The sequence below is a fragment of the Triturus cristatus genome, chromosome 3_2, assembly GCF_964204655.1.
Source record: "Triturus cristatus chromosome 3_2, aTriCri1.1, whole genome shotgun sequence".
Taxonomy (NCBI): Eukaryota; Metazoa; Chordata; class Amphibia; order Caudata; family Salamandridae; genus Triturus; species Triturus cristatus.
The window spans coordinates 262,894,480-262,906,610 of NC_140584.1; the positions used below are offsets into that span (position 1 = coordinate 262,894,480).

The 12,131-nt window shown below is 48.6% G+C and overlaps 1 protein-coding gene across 1 annotated transcript in view; it reads left to right on the forward strand.

Moving 5' to 3' along the window:
• Positions 1–2,555: 2,555 nt before the first annotated feature.
• The window catches only part of MATN1 (matrilin 1), a 159,770-nt gene continuing 150,194 nt past the window's right edge, over positions 2,556–12,131 (forward strand). Inside the window, exon 1 of the mRNA XM_085647592.1 lies at positions 2,556–2,710. Within this exon, the coding sequence (XP_085503718.1) occupies positions 2,623–2,710 (88 nt within the window). The 5' untranslated portion in view covers positions 2,556–2,622. The remainder of the gene's footprint in view (positions 2,711–12,131) is intronic.

The window sequence follows — 12,131 nt, forward strand, 5'->3', positions numbered from 1 at the left end:
TCTCACCCAGGCAGGCAACTAGAGCCAAATTTCGGGGGGGGGGGGGGGGGGGGGCTGAAAAAGATTTCGGGGGGGGGGGGGGCTAAGTCTTCCAGCCATAGGCAGAATGGCTGTAAGAAGGGGTGAAAACACAACAAAAGCCTCATTAACGAGTAAATGGTCTTTTAAAGACCCGTGAAGTACTCGGGTGCGGCTGCAATTAGACGGACGCCAGCCCGCGAGGCTGTCTCAGCCAGGCTGTCACACACGAGGGGGGGGGGGGCTGAAGCCCGGTGAGCCCAATGGGTGTTGTGCGCCTGCTCTCACCCCTTCTCTCTAGCACCGGTGCTGATTTCAGCTTTCTGTGCCAGGCACACACCTTAGTGCACAGTGCAGCATGCATGGAAAGCCGAAAAATAAAGGAGAAATTAAAAGATTTTTCCTTTTAATGCCTGCTTTACAGCTGCGTTAATTTCTGCCACTAACCCCTGTCTACTAATGTTAGTAGATAGGGTTTACGCTCAAAAAGCACAGGTGGTTGCATGGGAACGCCCATGTACCACTCATGTAACGCCCCATTCACGCAAAGTAATAAAAAGCTGCGTTTCGCGCTGCCTGGCGTTACATTTCCATACAAATCAAAGCTAATAGCAATCATTGTTGGTTTGTTAATCTCAAAATAGGTTTAGCGTTCGCTAACCCGATGCTAAACCTTTGTGAATCCGGGCCTATGAGTTAGAAAGGCTTTGCACCAGTGATGCAAAGTGGTAGCTGTGATTTACTATTCACTGCAAAACGTGTTTTTACAATGAAAAGATGTACTTTTTTTTAGGGCAAAAAATGGTGTATGCCACTGTATGTCAAGGAGACTTTGGTTGGGGCAGATGAGCCCAAACACAGATGGACTTGGGCACAAGCCTCGTTCTATTAATATAACCGGATGAAGCTTTGCTTTAAAAACAGATGCCTTCTGGAAGCAGGCGCAAAAAAGGGGAAATATGATTACTATTCCCAAGGTGCATTGCCTGTGTGGTGCAGTGCACAGCACAGAGCAATGCATGAGATGTGTCTATCTACAGGAGGTTGCACTAGAAGGGTATTCTTCCAGTAAATCCTAGACCGGAGTGCGCATTCTCCTCTGCGCCATGGCGCGATCCTTTGCGTTGCACAAGGCAGCCTGCTAGTGCACAAGCACACGGGGTGACACCAGGAACAAGCCCATCTCTGGCTGTGGTGTTGTGTTGTGTTGTTTTTTCCTTTCACAAAAAACACCGCAGTCAATTTTGACAAGTCCCAGTAAATCCGGGGGGATTCTCTGTTAGCTGAGTGGGAAATGTTGAAACCATACCTTGGTTGAAATCCTGGCTTCCCCATTCCCATGAAAGTGTGTGATCCTGGGTAATTTATTTTACGTTTCAGTTCTCCTCTGCACAGGTAGCCCATATTGCAAGGAAAGGGAGCGTTTGGAGCTGGAAAAAATACATACATGCCAACACTCCCGATTCAGGCGTGAGACTACCGATTTGAAGGCTAGTCTCCCGTCTCCCGATTCCTGCAAGCAAACACCCGATTCCTTGGGGTTTCAGCTGACAGGGCTTGGTAATGTGTAACGTGCTAATTCTTCCAGCAATAGTCAGAATGGCGATGCAGGGGCTCTAGAAGGGGTGAAAACCAACAAAGCCCCGAATGGTCTTTTAAACACCTGTGAAGTACTGGTGGGGGGGCGACTGTGTGTGTGCCCGAAAGCTGTTTCAGCCGGGGCTGACGGGGGAGGGAGGGGGGTGTATGCACTGACCGCAACCTGCCAGGCCAGTGCACAACTCTTGCATCCCCCTCTTTCTCTGCCTGCCATTGCGCTCCATGCTTCTGAAAGGTGATAAAAAAAACACGTTAATTTGCTTTTAAATGTCCGATCCTGCAGCAGCACACTTCCAAAGTCCATACATGACAGAAACCCGATTGAAGGCCCCATTCTCCCGATTTTTTTTTATTTTTTATTTAAAAAAAATAAAATTCGCTATATTATTTCAAGGCTGCTGAAATTCGATTTAAATATTTCGCCCTTTTCCGCGGAGAATCGGTGTACAGAAGAATCAGTTCAGTGCTTGAATTATCACAATGTTATCCATTACTAGTCGATCTTCTGTGATTGATGCCCTCTGTCTCAATTTTTAATTTCACAACAGTAATATTGTCCACTAAAAAAGCTCGCGTGAGAAAACAAGTGCGTGTTGCTATCTAAACAATGAATGTCAGTTTACTCAGTTATGTCATACCCTTTTATTTGCATCGGAAGGATGAAAGCATGAGTCGGCTTTCATGATGCTATCATGCAGACTGCTTACAAGTCGACCTCGCCGGGGGACCCTCCATAAGACTAATTTTTTCGTGAAATTCTTCCAGCCTTCCCATATTTGGACATTCGGCGCCCCTCGCAGGCGGAGGGTGCTTTCCTCAGCACCAGGAGGGACAACCCAGCCCACCCCCTGAGCCGGTCTCATGAGCAGGTCTCATGAGCAGGTATCGACGCCCCCTCCCCGGCGCAACCCACGTGTGCGAGGGTGGCACTCGGCACCTTGTTAAGACCTTTGGGCCACCCCCGTCTACCGCCACTCTGCTGCCGTCTCTACAGACTCTGAAGCCATGAGGGGGACCGTCTGCGCCTGCCTGCTCGCCACCCTGCTCCTGCTGCAAGACCCTGCTGCGGATGGAGCCCCCCCTCAGCTAGGAGGTGAGGACCCCCAGGTGCTGAACCCCCGCAGCCCATGGACCCCTGGGCATGCCTCGCCTCTGGCCGCTTTCACGTCTTCCTGTTTCTCTTCTCCGATTCTGATAATTCCGATTACGGAGGAAGGTAGTTCAGCGGGTTAATGGCACTGCTGTAGAATTTTGTGTGCGCCCAACAGGTCACCTTTGCACAATCTGGGTGCAGCCTTTCATCCATATAATGTGGATAACATGAGTTTCAACTGAGTTGGGCTAGAGTTACACCTTTTGCTGCACTGCATACGCACGAGGAAGGAGGAAGTTTTATATTTAGAAATATCACATTGTTTATAGTTTGAAACTGAGCGCATTAGGGTCGTATTTTGGGCTCGTAAATCTAGAGTTTTCATTTTTGGAGCTAATTTAGAATTTTAAGTGGACTGCCTATGCATTACTCCTTAGAAGCAGACATCTGGCCTTACTTTCCTGGGTCTTAGTCCCAGCGCACCACTGACGCTCTGTGTGATCTGAAGTAAACTTGGTTATGTATTTAATATTTACTTTTACAGGGATGAGTGGTGCACCGATCTGTACGCCTTGCCGTAGACTGCAGATGTAAAGAGAGCTGGAAGCATTCGCTAGCTCCACAAGGAATTATTTGTATGTAGATAAAGTTCGCAGCAGCCGTAGCCAGGTCTACAGGCATTGCAGGGGAGCGTGGTGTGCCTCTCAGGGTTCCTGAGTTGTAACCCGGACCCCTGGAATTATGCGATTCTGCAGCCAATGCGTTTTTTGCACAATCATGTATTTAATGTACTTGCCAATTAATTCACTATCTGCTTCGTAATTGCAGATTTCAGCCATTTTTCTTATTCAAACGGATTAAAAGTTGGAAAACAAAACATTCGGTTTTGCAGTGACATTGCATTTCAAAGGTCAGCTGGCAACCTTTCAGTTGTTGATTACTTTATTAAAGAGTTACGTTGGTATTAGGCTAAATGCGCTTAGACAGTATGAATGTGTGTTAAAGAATATAGCGAACTAATACTACTTCCGAATGTGCATTATGCCCCTCAATTTGCTTTCTTTACCACATAATTTAATTAGGTCTGCCTACAGTGCCACACAATTGAAAACAACATAGCCGAATAATACAGCTACAGAATTTGCATTAAGCCGCCTCATTTGCCTTTTCTTGCCGCATAATTCTGCACAGTCTGCCTCAATTTCCGCACAATTGCAATAGACTACCACTACTGGCGTTGTTATGCGATTAGACTGAAACACATCACTTGTGCATTTTTCCGTGGAGTATAGTGTACGGGTACAGATCTCAGGGGGGCCCCACGTCAGGTATTATGACCTAGTGCTCCAGTGTTCTCGAACTAAAAGTGTTGTCTTCGTTAGGTGACAATGTGGTCAGGTGGAACTTCTAGCCACATGAAGGCGGAGTATGCCCATCGGTGCCATGGGTGGAACGTTCAGCCAGCCGTGGCCCCTTAAACGGCAGCCCGTTGTGCACCCATCCATTTATTGCTGAAGACAAAAGGCTGAAGTCAGAGAGTTCACGTCGCTTGGAGGGTCTGGAGGTGCCACAGCAGTCTTTGACACACGTGACACCTATGCATGCCAGATGTGACCATCTCACCCAGTCCCCGCCATTTTGTTCTTTATTCTGTTACATGCACTTCAGCTTGTCCCGTTATAAACCCTAGAAAACAGGTATCACCAGACAGAGTGACCTGCTCGTGAAAAGTACACAAAATGAGATCTTTGAGAATCTTTGCTACTCATTGAGTGAATTAATGGATGAATGTCGTAGAGATATGGTAACCCTAGACACCGTCCCTTGTCCCACTGTCTCAAGAAGCTTTGCCACGCACCCCATCAGGGAACTGGGTACTCCTAGAGTAGGGATAAGCAAACCAGAAGAACCCCAAAAGAATGTATATTTTTAAAAACCGAAGGTATTATTATAAAGCACCGTACAGGGGTGGAGTGAGGGGTGTGAAGCCTCCAGCCCTATCATATTTGTGGGCTTTGTAAGCTACGTAAGAAGCACGCAATACAAAATGGCGGGACAACGTAATGGATTGAGCACTTGCCAGGGATCTGTGTGCAAAGTGCAGATCAAACGTTCAAATCCCAGGTATGTAGCTCAGGAGGTTCCTTCCTGGTGCCGCAGAGATAGATGTGGTTACAGCAGGCCAAGACTTGAGATATCTGTTGTAAAATGCATCTGCCATGGCGTGCCTCAGTCTCCATAGCAGTGGTGTGGGTGTGTGTCTGAGTGTGACCGGTGCTTCACTTGTGGCACTTGCTGGCACTGACACTCCCTTTTTGCGGTCAAGACTTTTGTCACCTCAGATTTTGATCCAGAGCAACTAAGAGACAGGGGCAAAGTGGGGAAGGAGGAGGAAGAGAAAGATAGAAAACGAGTGTCTGAAGTATAGGAACGGAAAAGAACATACGAAAGTGAGATAAAGAGAAAAGACGTGTAGGCTGGTGGATGAAAGAGGCATGAAGTGGAATCAAGAGTAGGCAGCCTTGGTGTTCAGTAATGCAATTTTCGGTACCATATATATGTGTGTGCGTCAGTCTGAATAAGACAGGTCCAGGCACAACTAAACCTCTGAGTATAAGGCAGATGTTGATGTGCGTAGTCAAGGTACCACAGGCGTGTGCTTGTAATACTGAATCTGAGTGTAACAGTGGTGTGCCTGTGCCTGCGAATCAAAGAAGTGTGCCTGTGTCTGAGTATCACAGAGGTGTGCCTGTGTCTGAGTATCACAGAGGTGTGCCTGTGTCTGAGTATCACAGAGGTGTGCCTGTGTCTGAGTATCACAGAGGTGTGCCTGTGTCTGAGTATCACAGAGGTGTGCTTACGCCTGAGTATCACAGAGGTGGGCTTGTGCCCGAGTATTAAAGTGGTGTGTTTGTGCCTGAGTATTACAGAGGTGTGCTTCTGCTTGAGTATCGCAGTGTTGTGTTAGAGTCCGAGTATCACAGTGGTGTGCTTGTGTCTGAGTATCACAGAGGTGTGATTGTGCCTGAGTATCACAGAGGTGTGCTTACGCCTGAGTATCACAGAGGTGTGATTGTGCCTGAGTATCACAGAGGTGTGCTTCTACCTGAGTATCAAAGAAGTGTGCCTGTGTCTGAGTATCACAGAGGTGTGCCTGTGTCTGAGTATCACAGAGGTGTGCCTGTGTCTGAGTATCACAGAGGTGTGCTTACGCCTGAGTATCACAGAGGTGTGCTTGTGCCCGAGTATTAAAGTGGTGTGTTTGTGCCTGAGTATTACAGAGGTGTGTTTCTGCTTGAGTATCGCAGTGTTGTGTTAGAGTCCGAGTATCACAGTGGTGTGCTTGTGTCTGAGTATCACAGAGGTGTGATTGTGCCTGAGTATCACAGAGGTGTGCTTGAGCCTGAGGGGGAGATTTACTAAGATTTCACTGTGTGTTTGCATCACCAGAATGACGCAAATAGGCACAAATGTTTTTTTTCGGATTTATTTTCTAGCATAATGTGAAAGTAACGCAAAGCAGTGTACAGCACCGCTTTGAATTACTTAGCGCCAAGGGGGCATACCATGAGTGGAGCATGTTTGTTCCCTTGCAACCACCCATGGTTTCTGACACTAAACCCTCTTTACTAAATAAAGTTGACAGGTTTGTGAATCAAAAAACTGTGCCCTTTTGAAGTAGGTGCAGCGAAGGAGAAATGCTTTCCTTTCTCCTTCCTTTTCCGACTTTGTACGTGTGCTACACTTTACAGCACAAATCCAAGGAGTGAAAAGGGTTAAAGTCAGTCTATGCATAGTATTTTGTACTGAAAGGGTACCCTTCCAGTAAAAAACCTATGCTTGACTAAAGGAGACACTCTTACACTATGGTGCAAAGGTGTCTGCGTGGCACGCAGCAGCTGATTTCAGCACGGGTGCTTGGGAAAGGGGAGAAGAGTGCCATATTTCTGTAAATATGGCGCTCTCCTCCTCACTCCTTTTCATGCAGCACAGCATCTGCGGCTGCTGCACTGCGCTGCGTGATTAAGTGGTAAATCTGCCCTGAGTATTACAGTGGTGTGCTTGTGTTTGAGTATCACAGTGGTTGATTGTGCGCGAGACTCTGCATCACCAAGAAGTGGATGGGTTTGAAGAGAGAGTGTGTGTGCTGAAGTTTCACTTTAACAGAAGTGTGGCTGTGCTGAAGAACCAAGTATTACAGAGGTGAGTATCACAGCAGTATGGGGACACCTCAGTCTGAGTATGACAGACCCAGGTACAACTACGCCTCTAAGTTTAATAAAGGTTTGGGCGCTCCACATTCTATGTGCCAGAAGGTGTGCTTGTGTGTGAGCGTCACAGAGGTGTGGCTGTGCCTCAATCTGAACATGACAAACCCAGCCACTACTAATCCTCTGAGAATAATGCAAGTGTGCGTGTGTCTCAGGCTGCTTACCAACAGGGAGGGTTTATGTCTGAGTTTCACAAACGTGTGATTGTGTCTAGTATCGCAGTGGTAGCTAGTGTCTGATTATCACAAAGGTGTGTTTGGGTCTAGTATCACAGTGGTGGCTTGTGTCTGAGTATTACAAAGGTGTGCTTGTGTCTAGTATGACAGTGGCAGCTTGTGTCTGAGTATCACAAAGGTGTGTTTGGGTCTAGTATCACAGTGGTGGCTTGTGTCTGAGTATCACAAAGGCATGCTTGTGTCTAGTATCACAGTGGTAGCTTGTGTCCGAGTATTACAAAGGTGTGCTTGTGTCTAGTATGACAGTGGCAGCTTGTGTCTGTGTATGAAAGAGGTGTACTTGTGTCTGAGTGCCCCAATCACAAAGCTGTGGATGAGTTTGGGGTGAGGTGGTATTTGCTGGAGTTGTGTGACTGTGCTGAGGGACCAAGTTTCACAAAGGTGAGTATCACAGAGGTGTGCGTGTGCCACGCTAGCGCATCACAAGGGCGTGCTTGAGTCGGAGCCTGAGTATTACAGAGGTGTGGATGAGTTGGAGGCACAGCAGTAGATTGTTTCTATAAGAGATGTGTGGCTGTGCTGAGGGAACAGGTATTACAGAGGTATGGCTGGGAGTATGGCTACATTATCACAGAGTGCGTGATGGTGTGGAGGGCCTCAGAATCTGGGAAACCCAGGAGTATGACTGTACTGATGGTCTTGGTACTACAGAGGTGTGATTGTGATTCTCTGAATCTCAGTACATACACGCCCCTCGCGGACATCGACCCTCAACAAAGGAGTAACTTTGCTGAGCATCCAGGTTCCACAGAAGTGTGACTCTGGTTTGAGTATAACAGAGGAATGCCTGATGAGGGGATGAGTGTTGCAGGGGAGTGACTGTGATGAGGGCTTGAGTGTCACAGACAAATGACCGATAGGACTCTGAGTATGTGATGAGGGCGTGAGTATCACAGAGAAGGGTACTTGTGATGAGGGTGTGTGTGTTACAGAGGTGTGACTGTTATGAGGGTCTGTGATTTACAGAGGTGTGACTGTTATGAGTGTCTGTGTGTTACAGAGGTGTGACTGTGATGAGGGTCTGTGTGTCGCAGAGGTGTGACTGTGATGAGGGTCTGTGTGTCGCAGCGGTGTGACTGTGATGAGGGTTACAGTATCACAGATGTGAATGTGATGAGTACCACAGGTGAGTGACTGGTGAAGACTTGAGTACCACAGGGGAGTGAATGGTGAGGGCTTGAGTACACAGTGAAGTGACTGGTGAGGGCTTGAGTTCACAGAGGAGTGACTGGTGAGGGCTTGAGTTCACAGAGGAGTGACTGGTGTGGACTTGAGTACCACAAGGAAGTGACTGGTGTGGGCTTGAGTACACAGAGAAGTGACGGGTGAGGACTTGAGTACGACAGAGGAGTGACTGGTGTGGGCTTGGGTACCACAGCGGAGCGACTTGTGAGGGCCTGAGTACCACAGATGAGTGACTGGTGAAGGAATGGGTTACAATGAAGAGTGACTGGGGAGGGCTTCAGTACCACACAGGAGTGACTGGTGTAGGCTTGAGTACCACAGAGGAGTGACTGATGAAGACTTGAGTACACAGAGGAGTGAATGGCGAGGTCTTGAGGATTTCAGAGGAGTGACTGGTGAGGGCTTGAGTACACAGATGAGTGACTGGTGATGGCTTGAGTACCACAAAGGAGTGACTGGTGTGGGCTTGAGTATTTAAGAGGAGTGACTGGTGAGGGCTTGAGCATTTAAGAGGAGTGACTGGTGAGGGCTTGAATACACAGAGGAGTGACTGGTGAGTGTTTGGGTTACACAGAGGAGTGATTGGTGAGGGCTTGAGTATAAAGAGAAGAGAATGGTGAGTGCTTGAGTAACACAGAGGACTGACTGGTGTGGGCTTGAGTACCACAGAGGAGTGACTGATGTGGACTTGAGTAAACGGAGGAGTGATGGTGAGGGCTTCAGTACACAGAGGAGTGACTGGTGAGGGCTTGCGTCCCACAGAGGAGTGACTGGTGAGGGCTTGAGTATTTAAGAGGAGTGGCTGGTGAGGGCTTGAATACACAGAGGAGTGACTGGTGAGGGCTTGAGTATTTTAGAGGAGAGATATGTGAGGGCTTGAGTACACAGAGGTGTGACTGGTGAGGGCTTGAGCACCACAGAAGAGTAACTGGTGAGGACTTGAGTACCACAGAGGAGTGACAGGTGTGGGCTTGAGTACCACAGAGGAGTGACTGATGAGGACTTGAGTACAGAAAGGAGTGGCTGGTGAGGGCTTGAGTACACAGAGGAGGGACTGGTGAGGGCTTGAGTATTTCAGAGGAGTGGCTGGTGAGGAGTTGAGTACACAGACGATTGACTAGTGAGGTCTTGAGTGCCACAGAGGAGTGACTGGTGTGGGCTTGAGTACCACAGAGGATTGACTAGTGAGGGCTTGAGTATTTAAGCGGAAGGAATGGTGAGGGCTTGAGTACACAGAGGAGTGACTGGTGAGGGATTGAGTACCACAGATGAGTGACTGATGTGGGCTTGAGTACACAGAGGAGTGATGGTGAGGGCTTCAGTACACAGAGGAGTGACTGGTGAGGGCTTGCATCCCACAGAGGAGTGACTGGTGAGGGCTTGAATATTTAAGAGGAGTGGCTGGTGAGGGCTTGAATACACAGAGGAGTGACTGGTGAGGGCTTGAGTACACAGAGGAGGGACTGGTGAGGGCTTGAGTATTTCAGAGGAGTGGCTGGTGAGGAGTTGGGTACACAGAGGATTGACTAGTGAGGTCTTGAGTACCACAGAGGAGTGACTGGTGTGGGCTTGAGTACCACAGAGGATTGACTAGTGAGGGCTTGAGTACACAGAGGAGTGACAGGTCAGGGCTTAAGTACAAAGAGGAGTGACTGGTGAGGGCTTGAGTACACAGAGGAGTGACTAGTGAGGGTTTGAGTATTTAAGCAGAAGGAATGGTGAGGGATTGAGTTCACAGAGGAGTGACTGGTGAGGGCTTGAGTACCACAGATGAGTGACTGGTGAGGGCTTGAGGACATAGAGGAGGGACTGGTAAGAACTTGAATGCACAGAGAAGTGAGAGGTGAGGGCTTGATTACCACAAAGGATGGACTGGTAATGACTGATTACCACAGAGGAGTGACTGGTGAGGGTTTGATTACACAGAGGAGTGAATGGTGAGGGCTTAGTATTTTAGAGGAGTGACTGGTGAGGGTTTGAGTACACAGAGGAGTGAGTGGTGAGAATGTGAGTACACATAGGAGTGACTGATGAGGACTTGAGTATTAAAGAGGAGTGACTGGTGAGGGCTTGAATACACAGAGGAGTGACCGGCAAGGGCTTGAGTACAGAGAGGAGGGACTGGTGAGGGCCTGCGCACACAGAGTAGTGACTGGTGAGGGTTTGGGTTACACAGAGGAGTGACTGGTGAGGGGGTGAGTACATAGAGGAGGGAATAGTGAGAGCTTGAGTATTTCAGAGGAGTGACTGGTGATGGCGTGAGTACACAGAGGAGTGCCTTGTGAGTTCTTGAGTAACAAAGAGGACTGACTGGTGTGGGCTAGAGTACCACAGAGGAGTGACTGATGTGGGCTTGAGTACACAGAGGAGTGACTGGTGAGGGCTTGAGTATTTAAGAGGAGTGGCTGTTGAGGGCTTGAATATTTCAAAGGAGTGACAGGTGAGGGCTTGTGTACACAGAAGAGTGACCGGTGTGGGCTTGAGTATTTAAGAGGAGTGACTGGTGAGGGCTTGAGAATTTAAGAGGAGTGACTGGTGAGGGCTTGAATACACAGAGGAGTGACAGGTGAGGGTTTGGGTTACACAGATGAGTGATTGGTGAGGGCTTGAGTACACAGATGAGAGACTGGTGAGGTCTTGAGTACGCAGAGGAGGGAATGGTGAGGGATTGAGTATTTCAGAGGAGTGACTGGTGAGGGCTTGAATACACAGAGGAGTGACTTGTGAGGGCTTGAGTAACAGAGAGGACTGACTGGTGTGTGCTTGAGTTCCAGAGAGGAGTGACTGATGTGGGCTTGAGTACACAGAGGGGTGATAATGAGGCATTCAGTACACAGAGGAGTGACTGGTGAGGGCTTGCGTCTCACAGAGGAGTGACTCGTGAGGGCTTGAGTATTTTAGAGGAGTGACAGGTGAGGGCTTGAGTACAAAGAGGAGTGACTGGTGAGGGCTCGAGTACCACAGAGGAGTGACTGGTGAGGACTTGAGTATCACAGAGGAGTGACTGGTGTGGGCTTGAGTACCACAGAGGAGTGACTGATGAGGACTTGAGTACACAGAGGAGTGGCTGGTGAGGGCTTGAGTACACAGAAGAGGGACTGGTGAGGGCTTGAGTATTTCAGAGTGACTGGTGAGGACTTGAGTACACAGAGGATTGACTAGTGAGGGCTTGAGTACCAGAGAGGAGTGACTGGTGAGGGTTTGCGTCCCACAGAGGAGTGACTGGTGAGGGCTTGAGTATTTAAGAGGAGTGGCTGGTGAGGGCTTGAATATTTCAAAGGAGTGACAGGTGAGGGCTTGAGTACACAGAGGAGTGACTGGTGATGGCTTGGGTACCACAGAAGAGTGACCAGCGTGGGCTTGAGTATTTAAGAGGAGTGACTGGTGAGGGCTTGAGTATTTAAGAGGAGTGACTGGTGAGGGCTTGAATACACAGAGGAGTGACTGGTGAGGGTTTGGGTTACACAGAGGATTGATTGGTGAGGGCTTGAGTACACAGATGAGAGACTGGTGAGGTCTTGAGTACACAGAGGAGGGAATGGTGAGGGATTGAGTATTTCAGAGGAGTGACTGGTGAGGGCTTGAATACACAGAGGAGTGACTTGTGAGGGCTTGAGTAACAGAGAGGACTGACTGGTGTGTGCTTGAGTTCCACAAAGGAGTGACTGATGTGGGCTTGAGTACACAGAGGGGTGATAATGAGGCATTCAGTACACAGAGGAGTGACTG